The 20742-nt window shown below is 53.2% G+C and overlaps 2 protein-coding genes across 2 annotated transcripts; one reads left to right on the top strand and one right to left on the bottom strand.

Moving 5' to 3' along the window:
- Positions 1-786: 786 nt before the first annotated feature.
- On the top strand, positions 787-16696 carry SLC1A6 (solute carrier family 1 member 6). Its single transcript, XM_060630463.3, has 10 exons — positions 787-1281; positions 6843-7102; positions 7282-7419; positions 8558-8762; positions 9502-9544; positions 10049-10392; positions 12895-13128; positions 14323-14517; positions 15285-15419; positions 16259-16696. The coding sequence occupies exons 2-10, from the start codon at positions 6898-6900 to the stop codon at positions 16452-16454; spliced, it is 1695 nt and encodes a 564-aa protein (XP_060486446.2). The 5' UTR covers positions 787-1281; positions 6843-6897; the 3' UTR covers positions 16455-16696.
- An 848-nt stretch (positions 16697-17544) lies between these two features.
- Positions 17545-19997, bottom strand: LOC132678291 (olfactory receptor 7C2-like). The gene has a single exon (XM_060630464.3). The coding sequence runs from the start codon at positions 19897-19899 to the stop codon at positions 18775-18777; it is 1125 nt and encodes a 374-aa protein (XP_060486447.1). The 5' UTR covers positions 19900-19997; the 3' UTR covers positions 17545-18774.
- Between the last annotated feature and the right edge of the window lie 745 nt (positions 19998-20742).

Here is a 20742-nt window from a genome sequence, read left to right as displayed (position 1 = left end):
GAGTCTCACGCCCGAGGATACTGATGTGATTGGTCTAGGGTGCCACTTGGGGATTCTAAGGTTCAGTTAAGTTTGAGAGCCACGTCCCTGTGGGGACAGTGTCAAGGAGGGGAGTCCAGGCAGTAGGTTGAGGTGGCTGCTCCCTGCCTGGGTGACTTTGGGCGAATTACCCAACCTCTCTGAGCGCCTGTCCTCTCTTCCAATGGGGGCAGTGATATCTACCTCATCGTGCGGAGACTAACTATGAGCAAAAGAGACCGCCCGCACTAGCACGTCCGGATCAACAATTGTTCCATAACAACAACAACCACATACTGATTTTTATCACAGGTGCGGGGCTGCGCCCTCAGCTCTGGAAAATGGCAGTTAGCTGTCAGGACAGACGGGAGGTGCTTGAAGCGACCAGAGCCGTATCATTTGAGAAGAAACGCAGGACCGGCCTCCCCGGGTACGGATTCTAGGGACGGCAAAGGATAATATTAATTACAAGAGCACAGGAATTAGTGGTCTCCCATTCGCGCGAGGCCTCACGCTGCACGAAGCCTGTCCACACCCGCGCGCTTGGATTTTTCTCAGTTTTTAATTTTCTGCGGGGTCGGCGGAGTCATCTCCGCTGTTTAAATAAGGCTAGGCTCAGAGAGGGAGAGGGGTCAGCCCAAGGGCGCACAGCGGCCCAGAGGCCAAGGCCGGGCTGTGCACCCGAAGGGAGACGCGCGGGGCGGCGGAGCCCACGTGGCGGCTGCGGGCACCGGGCCCAACGGTGGCGGGCGGGTCCCCGCGCCCTCCAGGGACGTTCAGGCCTCAGGAGGGCCGCGGAGGCGCGGGAGGCGGGGGCTCGGAGGCGCGGGGCGGGGGCGGGACGCGCGAGAGGCCACCCACCCCGCCCACCCCAGGATCCCCCCCCCACCCCGCCTCCCTCCCTCTCTCCCCACCTCCCTCCCCACCCGCGCCCTGCCCCTTCCTCCGGCGCGCGGTGGCAGAGCCTGGGCTCGGCGCGGGGGAGGCGGGGGGCATCCCGGAGGGGATCCCACCCCCTCCCCCGGCCGCCCCGCGCCCCCGCACCCACGTGAGCGCAGGGCCAGCCCGGCTCCCACCCGCCGCACAGCGCGTCCCGGCTCCCTGCCGGTGCCTCCGCCGTCCGGTCCCCGCGCCAAGCGCTGCGCCATCCCTGGCGGGTCCCCGCTGCTCGGGCCGGGCGCTTCGCCGGGCTCCGGCACCTGCATCCGGGAGCAGCGCGCAGGCCGAGGCGCGGGCAGGCCGCCCCCGCCGCTCCGGGCGCGGGTGAGTGGGGGGCCCCGCGGCCGCGCTGGGGCAGGGGCTCCGAGGTAGGGGCTGGCAGGGTCCGAGGCGGGCTCGGCCCCGCACCGGGGTCGGGCGGGTGGGGCGCCCCGCGTCCCCCTTGCCACCTCTCGGCCGCCTTTGTCTCGGCTGCTCCCTGCCCCTTAGCGTGGTCGCCGCCGCTCCTCTGGTCGCCTTGGTGAGTTTCCTACCACCTCAGTCACCCGAGGGCTCGGTGCCTATAGCCCCTCCTCCCCCCCCCCCCCCCCCTCCCGTGGCTTCAACTCGCGGGCCGGTGTCCATCTCTGTGCCTCATGCTTCCTCCATTTCCAGGGCTCCGTTCCCTTTCTTCTCGGGCGTGTATGCCTCCAACTCCAGGCAGACTTGGGTTGTGGCTGAGACTTGGGCCACCGCTGCGATGCGCGGGTGCTGGGTGTGAAGGGTGCTTGGGAGCGGTGGTGGTGGTGCGTGCGTGGGAGCCCGAATTTGTGAGTGGGCTTGCCTGCCCAAAGAGGCGCGTGGGCTGGGTGTTGAAATGTGGGGAGGGATTTGAATGTCTGAAGTTTTGTGTCTGGAGCCCCAAGTTGTGCGTGTGTGTGTGTGTGTGTGTGTGCGCGCGCGCGCGCGCGTAGGAACTGTATGGCCGTCACTGTATGGAGTTTCATTTACGAAGGGGAACTGTGCGGGGTCTTGAAGGCGTGTGTGAGGTCGTATGTCTGATGCTGTGCATGGATGTGTGTGCATGTGTTTGTGTGTGCAGGGATTGTGTGACGGACGCGGCATGAGTGGAGTTGCATTTCTGAAGGCGTCGTGTGGGCTTGTGTGCCTGAACAGTTGTGTGTGTGTGTGTGACCGCGTGTCTGTGCGGTTGTATATGTGTCAGTTGCACACAAAGGCGTGTGAGGCCGTGTGTTTGGATGCGTGTGTGATATGTGATGTAGGTGACTTTTCTCTTTCCTTCCCTCGCTCGCTGCTCTGGCTAGCAGAGTGTTGAGATAAAATGGAGAGGAAGCATACGGTTGCCAACCAAGCTTGCTTCAGCTTTAGGATGTGGGAGGCCCTTCCTTTCTTTCTGATCCAAGGTGGGGGGCAGTACATGCCTTCACGTCTGAGAGTCTGGAGGTTGGGGGAAGCGGGTGGGAGACCCATGCTGGAACCCTTGTGGAGACTGGGGACACTAGAAGGGCCCCTTCCCCAGTGGCAAACCTAAGAAACAGGGTCAAGAGAATGCCTAGGACCAGGAGAGACTGGACAGGCTGTCTGTCCCCTGGCTGTTGGGTTTCTGCTTTTTTATTGACCCCGGTTGACGTCCGTTTCACACTCACCAGGTGCTCTTGTAAGCCTCATGCGAAGAGAGCCCTCTAAGCCACACAGAAAGTGACCAGATCCAGCAAGGTGGAGGGGGGTTTGAGACAAAGCGCTCAGGTATGCGGTTCTGTTAGGTCAGGGGCTGGTGGATTTTGTCAGTAAAGGGCCCGAGAGATTGCACTGCGGCCCCTGCGATCTCTGTCCCAACACCCCAGCTCTGCCATTGTAGCATGAAAGTAGGCCGTAGACAATATGTCAGGAATGAGCATGGCCATGTGCCAAGAAAGCTGTTTACAGATACAAGCAGCGGGCCGGATTTGGCCCTCAGATGATGGTTTGTCCATCCCTGCTTTGTGCTGTGCTGCTTCTTGTAGGGAAGAGGAAGGAAAGAGAGAAAACGAGCCCTGGAGCTTTTGTGGCTGGTTTGGATCTCAGCAGAGCACTCCCTTGGGACCCATGGGCAGTTTCGCAGTACTGCTTGGTGACTGGGAACATATGAGAGAGAGAGAGAGAGAGGAATTAAGAGTTTCCCGTGTAATCTGTGGTCCCATGTCTGGGATTTTTTTCACAGCAAGGTGAGAAGCAGCACTGGGGTTTCAAAGCGGTGGACCCATTTGGAGCAGGACCCCAACTGGGATCTGGCATTGAGAATGCGGGCCTGGACCCGGAGGAAGCGTGGCTTGGAAAGTTGAGGCAGCTGTCTCATCTTTTGGATATGGGGGGGTGGGGGTGGGTCAGGGGAGGGCAAGGAAGACAGTAACCCCGGAAAAGAAGCCGCACAGCTAGCAGCAGCAAACAGCCTCCCCACCCCCCCTCCCTCCCAGCCCATCCTGGGTGGATTTTGACACAGACTGGGGGGCAGCCAAGGGGAGGGGTTGGAGGCCACGATCCCTCAGAGAGTGGCAGGTGTAACACCAGGCAAAGCAAACGTGCACAGAGTTCAGCACAGGAACAGTATTGACGGTCTTCCTTTGGCTCGCTCCTTTTTAAAGAGCGAGAGCGAGTGTGTATGAGCCAGGGAGGGGCGGAGGGAGAGGGAGAAAGAGAATCCCAGGCAGCCTCCACGATATACTCACAGAGTGCTGACACGGGGCTTGATCCCATGAACCGGGAGATCATGACCCTGAGCTGAAATGAAAAGTCGGACTCTTAATCAACTGAGCCTCCCAGGTGCCCCTTGGAGAGTTTTTTCTAAGAGCCAGATCAATCTGTTGTATTTGTCAGGAAACAGCACACTCCAAAAGCAAAATTGGAAAGAGTTTAACTTAAGGAGTATTTACAAAGATCGGAGCAAAGTTAAGGGAAACCAGGCAGGGTGGTGTAGTAGCAGTCGGGGACCAGCAAGAGTGGGGGAGGGGAGGGATCAGGAGGGAGGCAGGGAGGTAGCAGGGCGGGAGCCTTGGCTGTAACAAAGGATTGTGTTTCTTTTTTGGTTGAAACATTTGATGTATAACATTGCCTAAGGGTAAGGTGTGTACCATGTTGCTTCGATACATTTGTGTCTTGTAATAGGATTGGCATTAGCAAGAGCACCTCTTTCACATCAAGGGAGCCAAGAACACCCAATGGGGAAAAGGATAGTCTCTTCAACAGGTGCTGGGAAAACTGGATAAACACATACAGAACAATGAAATTGGTCCCCTATTTTATACTCCTCAGAAAAAGTAACTTGAAATGGGCCCGAGACTTAAACATAAGACCTGATACCTAGAAGACGAGGTAGGGAAGAAGCCCTGTGACATTGGTCTTGGCAATGATTGTTTTGGCTAGAACACCAAAAGCATAAATGGAAGCCAAAATAAACAAGAGGGACCACATCAAACTAAAAACCTTCTTCGCAGCAAAAGAAACAACAGAATGGAAAGAGCGTGCAGAATGGGAGACACTTTTTGTAAACCGTGTGTCAGATAAGAGGCTAACATCCTAAATCTGTAAAGAGCTCATGCAACTCAACAATAACAACAGCAACAAAAACCATCTGACTAAAACGTGGACAGAGGAACTAAATACGCATTTTTTTTTTTCAGAGAAGATGTCCGAATGGCCTACAGGTATGAAGGATTGTCTGATGGGACCTGTGGCTTGAGGCCGAGGAACACAGCCACTGCCACATAGGGGCGTGTCGGGGGTGGGGTAGGGAGAATAAAGGCTCCTCCCACCACCATTCTCCTGCCCACTGGCCAGACCAAAAAGGGAGCCAGCAGCCAAGGGAGCCTCAGCAATGCCATCCACCCCTGGTGGTCAGCCTTTTGCCCTGGAGTGAATATAAAGGGACAGCAGAATTCCCAGGATGCCTGGGATATGGGCACCTGCCACTTTTTTTTTTTTCCCCCTGTGAGATCATTGTAGGCCAGGCTGCGTGTTGTTCCTAAATAGTAGGTCCAGTGCCCAGGGCTCATGATACTTTTAGGACCCACAGAGATGTTTTCACTTCTTTTAAAATCAGAAGAAAGAACTACGCTTTTATTTATTTATTTTATTTTTCATTAAAAAATTTTTTAAATGTTTGTTTATTGTTTGAGAGAGACAGAGACAGAGTGTGAGTGAGGGAGGGGCAGAGAGAGAGGAAGACACAGAATCCGGAACAGGTTCCAGGCTCCGAGCTGCCGGCATAGAGCCCGACACGGGGCTCGAACTCAAACCGGGAGATCATGACCTGAGCCTAAGTTGGACGCTCAACTGAGCCACCCAGACACCCCTACTTATTTTTTTTTAAATAAAAATATGTTTTATTTACTTTTGAGAGAGGGAGAGAGAGAAAGAGAGTGTGAGCGGGGGAGGGGCAGAGAGAGAGGGAGACAGAATCCGAAGCAGGCTCCAGGCTCTGAGCTGTCAGCACAGAGCCCGACTTGGGGCTCAAACCCACGGACTGTGAGATCATGACCTGAGCTGAAGTCGGTTTCCTAACCGACTGAGCCACCCAGGCGCTCCAAGAACTGCACTTAGTAAAAGAAAATATCAAAAGAAAATTTTTCAACATGTATTTATTGTTGAGAGACAGAAAGAGACACCGTTAGCCGGGGAGGGTCAGAGAGGGAGGGAGACACAGAATCGGAAGCAGGCTCCAGGCTCTGAGCTGTCAGCACAGAGCTGGACGTGGGGCTTGAACTCACAAACTGTGAGATCGTGACCTGAGCTGAAGTCGGACACTTAACCGACTGAACCACCCAGGCGCCCCTAAAAGAAAATATTTTAAAGTATAATGTTCGGTGAAATTCACAGAACAGAAACCCAACCATTTTAAAGAGGCATCAGGGGCATCTCGGACATTCTCAGTGTTGTGCAGCCACTGTATTCATTTTTATAACAATTCAGTTGTAAAATACAACTTAATACTTTACTTTTTTTTTAATGGAGGAAGAAGTCCACAAAAGCAAAAGTTCCTCTGGCCCACAAGAGTCATGTTTCCAAGCTGCCTTAAACTTTTAAGGTATTTAGTTGGTAAGAGGATCGACAGGTTTTTATTTTTGTATGCACTTCATTTAATGTGTGTTAAAATATAATTTGCATTTCAAGTAATGATCTAAAGCTTCCGTTGGAGATACATTTATTTCAGTAAGGAAATAAGGTTATAGGGAAGTGGTCAGATGCAGAGAAGACGCAAAGTCTGGTTTTGGGAATAGTGCCTGGCACCCCAGAGAGAACTCAGAACATCACATTCCCCTTCAAAGATGAGTCCTGAAGAGCCACTGGGGACAAGGTCACCATTTCCTCCCTAAGGAACCGCACCTCCAGCTCCTTTCTTCACCTGAACACTCATGCAGACCAGTTGCATTTGTCGGGCACTGACTTTTGCCAGGCTCCTGATGATTTTGTCATTGTGGATGGTCCACTTGTCCGCACCTCCAGGCCAGACACGAAACCACATTAATTTGGGGGGCTAACCCCAGGGGCCTTGTCTAGGGCTCTGCATGCACGTGGCGCTCAGCAAAGGCTCTTTAGTTTGGTTTGTGAGCTGGGGCAGCCCCCACCTCCTCCTGATGGTGTGAAATAAGGAGGGTTCTGGAGCCAGGGAGTGGCAGAAACATCCATTTACCTTGTGATCTCCCGCCCCGCCTCTCCCCAGCCACGTCTGCGAGCGATTCAGGAGATCTTGACCTCTTTCTCCCCGGGGTGTAACCCTGGAGCCCCAGGCGGTGTTCTCAGGTGTCTCAGCATGGGCGCGTCCCAGCAGGTGGACGTCCGCCCTCCGCTGGTGCCTGGATTCTCTCTGAGCCCCTCGCTGGTTTCTTCCACCCTTTCCCCTCTCCCTACAGCCGCCCTCTGTCCTGCCCCTCACTGGAAGGCCCCTGTGGCCCCGGCAGATAGACGATGAGCAGCCACGGGAACAGCCTGTTCCTGCGGGAGAGTGGCCAGCGGCTGGGCCGGGTGGGCTGGCTGCAGCGGCTGCAAGAAAGTCTGCAGCAGAGGGCACTGCGCACGCGCCTGCGCCTGCAGACCATGACCCGTGAGCACGTGCTGCGCTTCCTGCGCCGGAACGCCTTCATCCTGCTGACCGTCAGCGCGGTGGTCATCGGTGAGCCGGCTTGGGGGGGGGGTGGGGTTCCCGGGGAAATCAACTGCCCGCACGCATATTCACTCCACCTACCGGTTGTCACCCACGCGAGCGCATCCCTCCACCCCCATAAGGACACATTCACACAGCTGGGGCTGAGTGACCCAAACCACTCCACAGAGCCCCTCTTTCGGTCCTAGGGGTCAGCCTGGCCTTTGCCCTGCGCCCGTACCAGCTTACCTACCGGCAGATCAAGTACTTCTCTTTCCCCGGAGAGCTTCTCATGAGGATGTTGCAGATGCTGGTGCTGCCGCTCATTGTCTCCAGCCTGGTCACAGGTGAGCGAGCCCAGGCCAGTGGTGGCTTCTAAGACCCATCCGACAGTCCCAGCTCAAACCTGGAGCCAGAGCTATCCCAGGCATGAGATCACCTCCCTACCTCAGGACCTGGAACGCGAAGCCGGCACCTAGCCCCGAGTTCTCGGGCCAGAGCCCGGATCTTCGTCAGACTCAGGTTCCAGACCCAGTGAGACCTATGCCACTTAGTAACTTTACCGGACTTTTCCATGGAGGTAGAATACCAGCCCGCCAGGGGCTTAGCATCATTCAAGGGGGCAGCCAGGGAAGAGAGTACCACACGGATGGCCAAGGGGTGGGATGCGGGTAAAGGTGTTTGAGATGGAGGGGACAGGATGGTGAGTGGGGGATGGGGTAGAAATATGGATGGGCTATGCAGAAGTCCGCGAATTCTTTTGGAAAGGGCCAGAGACTGAACATTTTCAGCATGGGGGGCGGTGCATATGATCTCTGTCATAACTACCCAGTTCTGTTAAGGTAGTGTGGGAGCAGCCGTGGACTCATATGTAATCAAGTGGGCATCGTTGTGTTCCAATAAAACTTTATTTGCAAAACCAGACCTAAGTGGTTGATTGCCAACCTCCAGACTTGATTGGCATGAAGGTTGGCATGAAGAATGCTTTCTTGGGCTGGGTTTCCCAGAAGCAGAGCCCAAGATGGGGATCTTTGCACAAGCGATTGGTCAAGGGATGGCATTCAAGAGAGACCTACGAGCAAGTGAAGGAAGCAAGATGAGGCAGGGAAAGTATCTCAGCAGAGCTGTGGGTTCAGAAGAAGGTTGGCCTCCCAGCCCTATCCCACGGGTAGCTGTGGAACAGGAGTAATGCTACAGGATTGTTCTTCTCAACTCTGCCCCCACCTGAGTCAAAGGGGCTGGCCCTTTGAATCCCAGATACAGGCAGCCTTTGGCTTGAGACCTTCCATGGGGTGTTTCTGGGCAAGGCAGCTTTTGTTCTGCTGAGGGCAGCTCTCAAGAGAGGGGGGCAGCACGAACTGTTAGCAGCCAACAGACGCAGCAGCTGAAGGACAGGTGCATTAGTCTGGTAAAGGGCATTTGGATGGGCGAGTGGGTGGTGGGGTGTGGACGGGGCTGCTCAGGGCGGTACCCCCTGTCCTCTAGGTATGGCGTCCCTGGATAACAAGGCAACAGGCCGGATGGGGATGCGGGCAGCTGTATACTACATGGTGACCACGGTCATTGCTGTCTTCATTGGCATCCTCATGGTCACCATCATCCACCCTGGGAAGGGCTCCAAGGAGGGGCTGCACCGCGAGGGCCGCATTGAGACCATCCCCACAGCTGATGCCTTCATGGACCTGGTCAGGTGACGTCCTTTCTAATTTTGATGGGAACTCTAAGCCTAGATGCAACAAAGTGTGCTCAAGGAGAGACTAGGGAACAGGCTGATTCAGCCTGGAAATGCAACACCCAAGTTGAACCTAGTCTCTTGGTACCTGCTTTCTGCCCTGGAGCGTTGCACAAATGCTCTGAGAGTCGGTGACTTCTAGGGTATGACCTTTTGGCCCTTAGGCTCTGGAGGCTAGAGCTGCATGTTGAGACAGGCTCAGAACAGGTGGTAGCTGGTGTTCCCAAGCTCCATCGGAGGATGAATGACTCTTTTAGGCAAGATTTTGACAGCCAGAATCAAGGCTCACCATGGTTCTTCCCTGGTCCCTGACTTGGGGGAAACCCACAAGTTGTCTGGGTTTTTTGAGGCATCACTGGTACGTGTGTGTGAGTTGAAATCCCCAAGGTGGCTCGGTAGGGGATTTCTCCTTCCCACTGAAGGGCTTGGAGAGACCTGGATTTGAGGTCCATCTGTACCTCTCAGGAGCTGTGTGGCTTTGGGCACCTTCCATAAAGTCTCTGTGGTTTGGTTTCTTTGTGCATAAAATGGGGACATCAATAGTGCTAGAAGGGACACTTCTAGAGGTTGTAGGGTTTAGATCATACAGGTCACTTAGCTCAGTACCTGGCCTAGAGTAAGCATTCACATGTTGGCTGCCGTTATTATCGTTGGTGCTGCTGCTAACTACCTCCCTTCCTCTGATGTTTTTCTGCAGAAATATGTTTCCACCCAACCTTGTGGAGGCCTGCTTCAAACAGGTCAGGAGGAAGTACACCGTTTGTTCAAGGAGGTTTGGAGGGTGGGAGTGGTGGTAGGGGGCTTGCTGCTGAGTGAATGGTCCCCGAGTGAGGGATGGGAAGAAGGGCCTGACAGAGCAATGGGCAGGGGCTTTTGGAAGAGTCTGGGAGAGAGAATGTACCTCCCATTGGTGGGATGACCAGCTCTTAGGCCATGAGCTTCCTGGGGATGGTTCTGGAGGAGGAACCAATGTGTCTCACCATAGATGGTTGAGGAGAGAGGCCTTCTAATCTGTTGGAGCAGGGAGCTTTGAAAAATGCGGAATCTACGCGTTGGTCGTTCACTCCTCCATTCATGTGTTGCTTCACTCGTTCTTCTACGCGTTGGTCAAGTACTTCGTTTACTCACTCAGATCCACTGAATAAGATTCTCCAGGGTGTGACAACCAGGAATTAGTGTTCTCGGTAAATTTTTCCAGGAGGTTCTGATGCATCGATTTTGGCCCCGATCTCTCCATATTTCAGTTCAAGACGCAGTACAGCACAAGGTTGGTAACTAGGACCATAGTGAGGACAGAGAATGGATCTGAGCCGGGCACCGCCATGCCTCCCCCATCCTCGATGGACAACGGAACCAGCCTCCTGGAAAATGTCACATGGGCCTTGGGCACCCTACAGGAGGTGCTGAGCTTCGAGGAGACTGTGCCTGTGCCTGGCTCAGCCAATGGCATCAATGCCCTGGGCCTCGTGGTCTTCTCTGTGGCCTTTGGGCTGGTCATCGGTGGCATGAAACACAAGGGCCGAGTCCTGCGGGATTTCTTCGACAGCCTCAATGAGGCTATTATGAGGATGGTGGGCATCATTATCTGGTGAGTGCTGTGCTGTGACAGTGTGGGCAGGTGACGGCCCGCGGGAAAGGTGGAGCTGGGGCTGGGAAGTCCGGTGGTGGGGCAGATGCTCAAGGGGCCATTGGGGCCTTTTGACCCAGATCATTTATATACGTATTGGTGAATCGACTCATTCATGTGTTCACTTATAAATTCACTCATGGACTCATCTTCACATTAATGAAACCATTGATTGATTTGTTCATTTATTGACTCACTGCACCATCGATTCATTCGAGCTCATTCTTTGGCCTGCTCATTCGTCTCTGCATTTGGTATCCTCCCATTGACTGGCTCACATATTCCCTGCATTCATTCACCTTTTCACTTAACACCCTCATTCATTCACTCACCCCTTTGTTTGTGTCTCATTTGCTCCTTTTCTAACTCATTTAGCCCCTTGCTAATTATTCCTTAATCGATACATGCACGCATTCATTCATTCTTTACATGTGTCTGTTCCTTCACCAATTCCTCCACTCATTCAGCAGACATTTTCCCAGGCTAACTCGGTCTTGAACTCTGGAGTACAGAGATCCATTGAATTCAATCATGAAGTCTTGGAGGAGACAGCCCCATACTAGATAAATGTGATTCAAGGCGGAAGGTTCTAGAGTAAAGGGACATTTCAAAGGTGTTGAGAATGTGGAGAAGTGAGCAGCCAGTGGACAGATAGGTAGTGGACTCTGCTTGGGAAGCCGAGGAGGGAGTCATAGAAAAGGTCACTTCTTAGTTGGGTCTTGAAAGGTAAGTGGGAATCCGACAGGACAGGGAGGGGGAAGAGGCCCTTCAAGCGGATACGAGAGAACACACAAAGCCTGCAAGGACCTGAATGGCCGGGAGAATGGCAGGGAGTTCAGGGAGGCGGGAGCACAAGGTGAGTTGGGAGTGGCCATGAAAGATGCTAACAAGACCAGGGTGCCTGGGTGGCTCAGCCGCTTGAGCGTCCAACTCTTGGTTTCAACTCAGGTCGTGATCTCACAGTTCGTGGGTTCAAGTCCCGCGTCGGGCTCTGTGCTGACAGCGCGGAGCCTGCTTGGCATTTTTTTCTCCCTCTTTCTGCCCCTCCCCCGTTCTCTCTGTCTCTCTCAAAAATAAATAAACTTAAAAAAAAAAAAAAAAAGATGTGGACGAGACTGTCTGGTCCCAGACTGGAGAAGATTTTGTACATCATCCCCAATAACTAGAAAGCTGTGTAGGGGGCTAGAGGCCAAGGTGAAAGCTTGGAAAAGCAGTGGACGGTGAGCTTGTCAAGGATAAATAAGACCAACGAGACTTGAGTTTTGGAAACCATAAATCGAAAGTGGTGTCGTTGGCAGGTTTGGGTCAAATATCCCGATGTACTGGGTGGCTGAGGGTAGAAGGAAAGAAGCCCTGTGCAGTTGACCTGAAGGTGAGGAACTTTGTTGGGGGATCAGGAGGAAGGACGAAGATGGGGAGGTTGGGAAGGGCGTTCATGAGCAGACACAGAGGTAGGTCTAGGCTGGGAGACAACTCTGCACCTTCACATCGGCTGTCACCCTGAGCCTAGCTGAGCCCAGCTGGGGGGGACAGGTGAGCCCCCGATGAACTCACTTCTGTCTCCTCTCTTTCACTCGCTGCTCTAGCCGCACCGGTCTGCTCTGTACTCCTTTACTTCTTCCAGCTCATGCTAGTTTCAGGGTCTTTGCACTGTGCCTGCAATGCTTCCCGCGCGGGTGGATGTGTCCCTCCTCACCACTCGGGCCTCTGCGTGAATGTCAGCATCTCTAGAGAAGCCCCTCCTTGACCACGCATGTTTCCACAGCCCCACTCAGGGGCTCTGTTTTGCGGCGGTCGCCCTCCGAAGTTTTAAATTAGGTGTTTCTATGTGTACCGCCCGGTTCCCCATCAGGATGTGGGTGCCACAGGGGCAGCGACCTTGTGACCAGAGCAGAGCGGGTGCTCAGGAGAGAGGTTGAATAAGTAGATGATTTGACAAGACACGTGGTTTGAGACGTCCATGGGAAATTCAGGTGCAATAGCTCAGGGCTGGTGAGTGAGTGGGAGTATGCACTTACAGAACTGGCAGTAGGGGCCTAGAGGTTACCCACTTAGCGCAAAAAGAGTTGGAGGCGGTGAATAAGGGGCGTTCAAAGGCCAGCGATAGGGACCGTCTGGGCCACGTCTAGGGAGAGAGTCCCAAGGGCAGTGATTCTTTGGGGAGGGACTTGAATGGGAATGGAGGTAAGAGAGACCTCATAAGATTGTATCGCGTGGAGTTGTGGGAGCCTTTCCCCACTGTAGTGGGCATGAGTTCTGGGTGAGTGGGAAGAGGAAGTGGGCTGTGCCTGTGGGGCCCTTCCCTGTTCGTGAGTGTGTGGGGAAGGTTGGGGTGGAGTAGGGTGCTGGACCATGGGCACTGCCTGGCCCCAGGGGCTTATATGGGCAAAGCCTTGGGAATGCCAGCTCCGAGCCTTAGGGGAAGTCATGAGGGAGCTCTGACAGGCCTCTGGCTTGGCCTAGGTATGCACCCGTGGGCATCCTGTTCCTGATTGCTGGGAAGATCCTCGAGATGGAAGACATGGCCGTCCTGGGGGGTCAGCTGGGCATGTACACCCTGACCGTCATCGTGGGCTTGTTCCTCCATGCTGGTGGTGTCCTGCCCCTCATCTACTTCCTCATCACCCACCGGAACCCCTTCCCCTTCATTGGGGGCGTGCTGCAGGCCCTCATCACTGCCATGGGCACGTCTTCCAGGTACGGCCTAATCCCCCACCCCTGGTGCTTTTCCGAGGTTCGCTGTTGTCCACCTGCTCTCCTAGGAGTCCTGCCCTCCTTCACCCCCTGCTGAGCCTCGTCTGTGCTGTGCGGTAATGTCAGCGGCTCCGGAAGGTCTCCAGGTCGACCAACACCTCAGTGCTGATCTCTGTCCCCGCACTGGCTCTCCTGACCTCTTTTCCTCCTTGTCTATTTCTCTGTTGTGTATGGAGGAGAACTAGCTGCCAGTCTTGAGGTTAAGCCTAAGCTTCCCACGGGTTCCATGTTCTCGGTCATTTTTCTGGCTCAGAGAGTTTCATTTCCCCTCGGGGTGGTGGCTGGGAGCTCTCTTGGCCTCCTTGTCCTTTTCTCGTGGTTTTAGGGGGTTAGTAAAGAACTTCCCTTTTCCCCATCATCTAAATTCAAAATAGTTTGAGAAGTGTCACAAGGGCCAACCAGCTGGAAGAATGCTGCCATTTTTATTGCTCGCAATGCTGCCTGGAGATTTGGTCTGTGGCCAAGAGGATGGGTGCCATCACAGCCCAGAATTAAACTCAACCTGGTCGTCACAGGGCTGGATCCCCAAAGGCCTTCTCTGTGGGTCCAGGCTTCTCACTGCGTGGCATCAGGTTGACCAGGCAGAGCACGTGTTTTGTGGACAGACGGACTCCCAAATGAGACGGCCACTCCTTCAGCTACACTCCCCCATCAGTTAGGCCCCCTTTCCTCCCCTGAGGGGCGGTGGGAGAGAGGCAAGGAGGGTTAGTGTAGCTGGGGTGCCCCGTGAACCACAGGAGTGGGGGACTAGGGGTCCCTGTAATACTTCTCTCTCAACCTTGAGGGTGTGGGTGGGAGGCCAGCAGACCGTTCATCCCCTCCTTCCTGGGAGTGGAAAGTACACTAGTGGCACAAACACGTGCCTAGTAACCAGCCTTAAGCTATGGGCTTTAAGCGGGTCCAGAGACCTTCACCCTAGGGGACTGCCATTGCTGTGCGCTTCTGGCAACATGAGGAATCCCTCTTCCCTGTGCAGTTATCAGTCTCTGAAATGTTATACGCCTGCCAGCCTCTCCTCGCTCTGGCTCCCACCTGGGCCCTTAGTGTTCTCAGCAGAATCTCTCTTTCGACTCGTTGCGGCCCCGGCCCCCACCCTGCCACCCCCCCGTTCTCAGTCTCCTGGGCTCTCTCCCCTAGCTCTGCAACGTTGCCCATCACCTTCCGCTGCCTGGAGGAGGGCCTAGGTGTGGACCGACGCATCACCAGGTTTGTGCTGCCTGTGGGGGCCACCGTCAACATGGACGGGACCGCCCTGTACGAGGCCCTGGCCGCCATCTTCATCGCCCAAGTCAACAACTATGAGCTCAACCTGGGCCAGATCACAACTATCAGGTGAGGGGGTCTTGGGTGGGCTGTGCCAGCAGGTGAGACCTCAGAAGTCGTTAGCTTGGCTAGGGGTGGGGGTGGGGGAGGCTCAGCTTGACGTCAGGGGAGGCTTTGAATGTTGGAGCAGGGGGATGTGGGATGAGCCCAGTCACCCAGGCCAACTGAGCTTGTCAGGAGCTGGCGTGATGTTTGAGTCCCCATTTCCTTTCCCATGCTGTTGTGGGACATCCCTTTGCCCAGGATTTTCCAAAGTATGGCCTGGTGCAACCTAATGACACGAGGCTCTTACGAAGGATTCCTGGGCCTCGTCACCCAGAGGTTCCAACGCGGTCATTATAAATACAACAGCAAACATCATCACCTCCTTTCGGTCTTTGCTTCGGGGTCACACTTTCGGGGAAGTGTTTCCTGAATGTTCGGTTTAAAATCGCATGGTCTGGACCCTCGTAGACTGACCCGTTCCTCCATAGCGCCATCTGCCTTAGTATATATGTTAAGTACTCATCTTGCTCCTTGTCTGCCTCCCCTCCCCCTAGAATGTGAGCTCTGTTTGGGCAGGGGTTTTCTTCCATGGGAATTTCTACTAGGCCTCTAGCTTGTAGCATACGCTCCGTAAGTATGAGTTGAAAGAATACATTTATTGAAGGCTGCTTTTTGTTTTCAGGAACTTAATTTAAGATGTCCTCTCCCCTTCCATGGTGTCCTTTCTCACTGTCCGCGTCATCTTCCCCTTCCCTCCTCCTGCCCCCGCTGTGTTCTCTTTCCATGTGCAGTATCACGGCGACAGCAGCCAGCGTTGGGGCTGCTGGCATCCCCCAGGCGGGTCTGGTCACCATGGTCATTGTGCTCACATCGGTGGGCCTGCCCACTGAAGACATCACGCTGATCATAGCGGTGGACTGGTTCCTGTGAGTCCCTTCAGACCCTGGTGCTCTCGCTCCTCAACCCTCACTCCCCACCCACGTTCCCCGTGAGACCCCCAACCCGTGGGCCCTCAGTCCAGCGAGGACACAGAGTTCTAGAATTTGAGAGCAGAAGGGAAGCCGTGGAGCACACTCTGGGCCGTGGCCCGCGGTTCCCAAATTCCAGAGTTAACCTTGGGGAAGTAGGACAGGGAGGAGAGGAGCAATGGGGGCTTTAGCTCTCAGCCTTGTAGAAGTCACAAGAAGGCGATCTGTGGGACAGAGCTGGCTTGCCAGTGTTTTTTGTGTGTTTGTTTTTAATTCTCAACTTTGAAACACGGGAGGTTTACGTTGAAAAAAAAAAACCCAAAAAACTCTGGACTTTCATCCCCATTTGGGAGCTCTGTGCTGGACCCGAGTCCCATTTAGACAGCCTCCAATCTTGCCGGGGAAGCTTTGGCATCTTTCCCTGGTTACACGTAGTTCACTTTGGTGAGCTGATTTACTCATGGTGGTTCCCGTCCTCCTCCTGTATGCCGTTCAGCCCACAGCGTCTCATTTTCTCCATCAGATGTTTATGTGCTTAAAAAGAGAGAATTGCATTGCTGAGATCAAACGTGAGCACATCAGCATTGAGCCAAACCTGTGTTTGGTAGGAGGGGAAACTGAGGACACTGAAGGGGAGGAACCTGCCTGAGGTTATGTGGTCGTGGAGGGGACGTGAGCCCCAACTCCCAGCACAAGGGACCCCCCCCCCCGACCCTGCTACACCCACTCTTCATGAACTCTTGAAACTTCGAGTAACCGTGGCTTCTCTCTCCCCTCCCCTCCCCTCCCCTCCCCAGTGACCGGCTTCGCACAATGACCAATGTTCTGGGGGACTCTATTGGAGCAGCCGTCATTGAGCATTTGTCTCAGCGGGAGCTGGAGCTGCAAGAAGCCGAGCTCACCCTCCCCAGCCTGGGGAAGCCCTACAAGTCGCTCATGGCACAAGAGAAGGGGGCGTCCAGGGGCCGGGGAGGCAATGAGAGTGCCATGTGAGGGGACCCCAGCCCTGCTGCCCATAGAGGAGGGAACGGGACTGGGGAGGGGGGGGTCCTAGGGAAGACCCACTGCCCGAATGACTGTGCACTGAACACACGTGTTCTGTCCAGCTTGTTTGGTGGAAACTAAGATAAAGGAGCAGGAACCAAAGGGTGTCCAAGGCCTCCATTTCTCTCTGGGCGCATGCAGAGAACTCGTGGAGGGCAGTGAGCTTCGGGTCTGACAAGCGGAGGGGTCAGCTCATGCCCTTTATTTTCTCAAGGAGTGGTGGAATTGAAGGAAGTAAGGGATAACCGCCATTTATCATAATAAAACAATGTGTGTGACCTCCGTGTCGGGGGTCCCTGAGACCTGAAGGTTCAATGATTTGCTAGAAAGACTCGTGGAACTCAGAGAAGCTCTGATGCTCACGTTTATAGTTGACTGCAGTGAAAGATGACAGATTAAAAATCTGCCAAGACCAAAGTTGCCTGGGGCGGGGTCCAGAAGTCACCAGACGTGGGCTTCCCATGGCGCCCTCTTAGTGGAACCCCATGGACTCACTCAATCGTCTCCGCGATGATGCGTGACAGCACGTATGGAGTAGTGTCAGCCAAGGAAGTAAGTTCACCTGAGCCTTGGTGTTCAGGACTGTTAGCGGGGATCTGTTGTGTAGGCATTCTTTGGTCCCCACAGAAGTCAAACGAATATAGCAGGTGAACAAAAACAGGCATTCGCCATAAGTTACATGGTCAACCCGGACCACGTGGTGTGGATCAAGGTCCCAGATATACCAAGATGCTTTTATGAGGCAGGATATTCCAAGGGCTCAGAGTTACTTCCCGGGAGCCAGTCAAGGGCAAGTCCTTTCTCTGGAACATGCAGGCTTTCAGCTCCCCTAAGCCTTCCGAGTCAACTCTTTACTTCATGCACCCATGGCTGGGAATAGAGGAAGCAGCTTCCCGTGGGGAAGAATAACTGTGTCTTGTAGTCCAAACTGCTGACTCCTGAAACCAGTTGTCTCAGCCCCCCCCCCCCCCCCCCACTCTGGCCTCAGGAAGCGCTGTGTCTCCTTAGTGCACAAGGGTGGATGTTGGTCATTTAACATTATTTTCCTGCAGCCTAATAAACCAGGTGGGACATGAAATGAGACTTTAATAAAGCCTTCGGGAAAACACAAGTATATAGAGAGTAACAGGATTCCAGATGTCATGGATATAATTCAACTCTCTGACCCTTTAGTCCCGGAAACACATTGGTTTTTTTCTGAATCAAATTAAACTTCACTTGAGCACCTGCCTCTCTCACAGCGGGAAGAAACCTTTCAAGCACAGGCGTGTTTCGGGGATACTCCCTCCCCCATTCTTTAGGATCCAGAGAGAACCCTTGGGCATATGTACTTGAGAAAACTGGGAAGTAGGGATCCAGATTTCTTTAGTCTATTTGCAGTCGCCATGGCAACGTTTGTGTCAGAAACTGGAAAAAGTCCAGGCAAAGGCAAGAAGCTTATAAAGCATCCTACTCCACAGTTGACCCTGGGGAGCTTGGCCGGGGATCCCAGTCTCAAACCGGAATTTCTGCCTCTAAGGTGTGGTCAATGGTCTGTGTCTGCAGAAAGCTCCTCGTGGGAGCGGGGTGGGGCAGTTTGCTAGGTCTCCCGTGACAAAGGGCCGCAGACTGGGTGGTTAAACAACAGATGTTTATTTGCTCCTAGTTTTGGAGGCATGTCTTTGACTTGATTCCATTCATGTAACCCCAGAAAACATCTCTCTAAATGTTTCCAAAATAGGCACACATCCCATCACTTTGAAGGTAGATATTAAACACATGGGATTCGATTCAGCTGTTAAGAAATCCAGACCATTACTGAAGCTAACTGAGAAAATAGGTTCTATTCATATAAAGTTAAAGCGACTGGTTACAAAATGAAAAAAAGAAATCCAAGGCACAACCTGAAGAAAAATAGAGGGCAGGAAAGAAACACGGAAGGTTTTGCTCTAAGACATAAAATTTGGAAAAATAAGGTTTTGCTCTAAAACATAAAGTTAGGAAAAAAAATATTGCACAGAGGGGGTGCCTGGGTGGCTCAGTCGGTTAAGCATCCTACTTTGGCTCAGGTCATGATCTCACAGTTTGTGGGTTCGAGGCCCACGATGGCAGTCTCTGTGGTCAGCACAGAGCCTGCTTGGGATCCTCTGTCCCCTCTCTCTCTGCTCCTCCCCTACTTGCATGCATACGCACTCTGTCTCTCTCTCAAAAACAAACAAACATTTAAAATATTTAAAAAATAATGCACAAAGGAAACTAAGATTTCTGGTCCTCAGGATTGTGTGCCCAGTTACTCATGAGAATCCTGTAATGGTTCCCCAACACTGAGAGGCACTGCCCTGCTGAGGAGTCTCCCCAGGGCCACCTTCATGTCCCTGTTCCTCAGACTGTAGATGAAGGGATTCAGCATGGGGGTGACAATCGTGTACATCACCGAGGCCACCAGACTTGTCCTAGAGGATGAAGTCGCTGCAGAACTGAGGTAGACCCCGAGGCCCGTGCCATAGAACAAGGAGACCACCGAGAGGTGAGACCCACATGTGGAAAAGGCTTTGTACTTGCCCCTGGCTGATGAAATTTTCAGGATGGAGGAGAAAATCTGAGAATAAGAAAAGAGGATCCCAGAGAGAGGAAAAACACCTAGGACAATAGTCACAAAATACACCACCATGGTATTGACAAAGGTGTCAGAACAGGCAAGCTTCAGGACTTCAGGAAGATCACAAAAAAAGTGTGGGATTTCCATGTTTGTGCAGAAGGACAGCCTCAAAAGGGTCAAAGTCTCGAGCAGGGAGCCCACGACACTGATGCACCAGGACCCCACGGCCAGCAGCCTACAGAGCTGGGGGTTCATGATGACCATGTAGTGCAGGGGGTGACAGATGGCCACAAAGCGGTCATAGGCCATCACGGTCAGGAGTAAATTGTCCAGGCATCCAAACACGATGAAAAAAAATATCTGGCTGAGGCAGCCGGCACAGGTGATAAGTTTTCTCTGCGTCTGGATGTTCCAGAGCATCTTCGGGACGGTGGTGGAGGTGAAGCAGATGTCTACAAAGGACAGGTTGGCCAGGAAGAAGTACATGGGGGTGTGGAGGTGGGAGTCAGAGCTCACGGCCAGGAGGAGGAGCAGGTTCCCAGTGAACGTGACCAGGTACATGGACAGAAATAGCCCAAAGAAGAAAGGCTTCTCTGTGAATCCCAGGAGGAGAAAGTGTCCAGCTCCTGTTTGGTTTCCTCTTTCCATGGGGCTACTGGCCTTGTCCAGAAAGAGACAAAAAGCAAGACACGATTCACTCCAAATAAGCATTCCCCCGAATGACCGAAATATCCTTAATCCAAACCCAGGGGAATCATGAAGTCGTTTGTTTTGGCTAACGATTGGCTTTCTTTGCTGACAAATTGTGGTTACCATCGCTACCTGGGAAAATTGTCCCTAGGATCAGTGGTTCTCCAGTTGTGGCCCCTGTACAGCACCATCAACATCACGAGGGAACCTGTTAGAAGTGCCCATTTTCAGGCCCACCTGACCTACTGAGTCAGATGCTCTGGGTGTGAGGCCAGCACTCTGGGCCTTGACAAATCCTCCTGGGGATCTGATACACACCCAAGTTTGGGGAGCACTGCTCTAGTGCTCTCCTGCATCCCTAAGCAGCCATCCACGGGGGCTGCTTTTCACTTTGTGCTCGGTGCTTGTGGGAACGGGCAATTCCCTAACCCCAGGCAGATCGTCCAACCTCTGAGAGGTTCTTTCACTGTGCTGCCTTTCCGCGATTTCTATACCTCAGATCCTCTGGACCATGGGTGTGCCTTCTCATAAAAAAATAATAACCAATATTATTGTTGTTAATAGTCATTTATGTTTCATTTATATTATCAATGCCTAAATAGAAATCCCGCCAAAATTGCATTTATAAATATACCGCTCTAGAGTTTCTTATTTATTTATTGATTTCAAAATTTTACGTTATTTTTTTAAAATTCCGGTCTGATGAAAGTACAATGTTACATTAGTTTCAGGTGTACAATATAGTGATTCGACGATTCTGTGCACCACTCAGTGCTCATCACGAGTGTGCTCTTTAATTCCCATTACCTGTTACACCCCGCCCCCCTCCACCCCCACTTCCCTTCTAGAACCATCAGTGTGTTGTCTTTAGTTAAGAGTCTGCTCCTTGGTGTGCTGTGCTCTTTCCGCCCCGCCTGATTGTTTTCTTTCTTTTCTTTCTTTTTTTTTATTTAAATTTTTTTTTTAACG

Source organism: Panthera onca, chromosome A2 (genome assembly GCF_046562875.1).
Source record: "Panthera onca isolate mPanOnc1 chromosome A2, mPanOnc1 haplotype 2, whole genome shotgun sequence".
In the NCBI taxonomy this organism is placed as follows: Eukaryota; Metazoa; Chordata; class Mammalia; order Carnivora; family Felidae; genus Panthera; species Panthera onca.
This window is presented reverse-complemented; position numbering and strand designations above follow the sequence as displayed.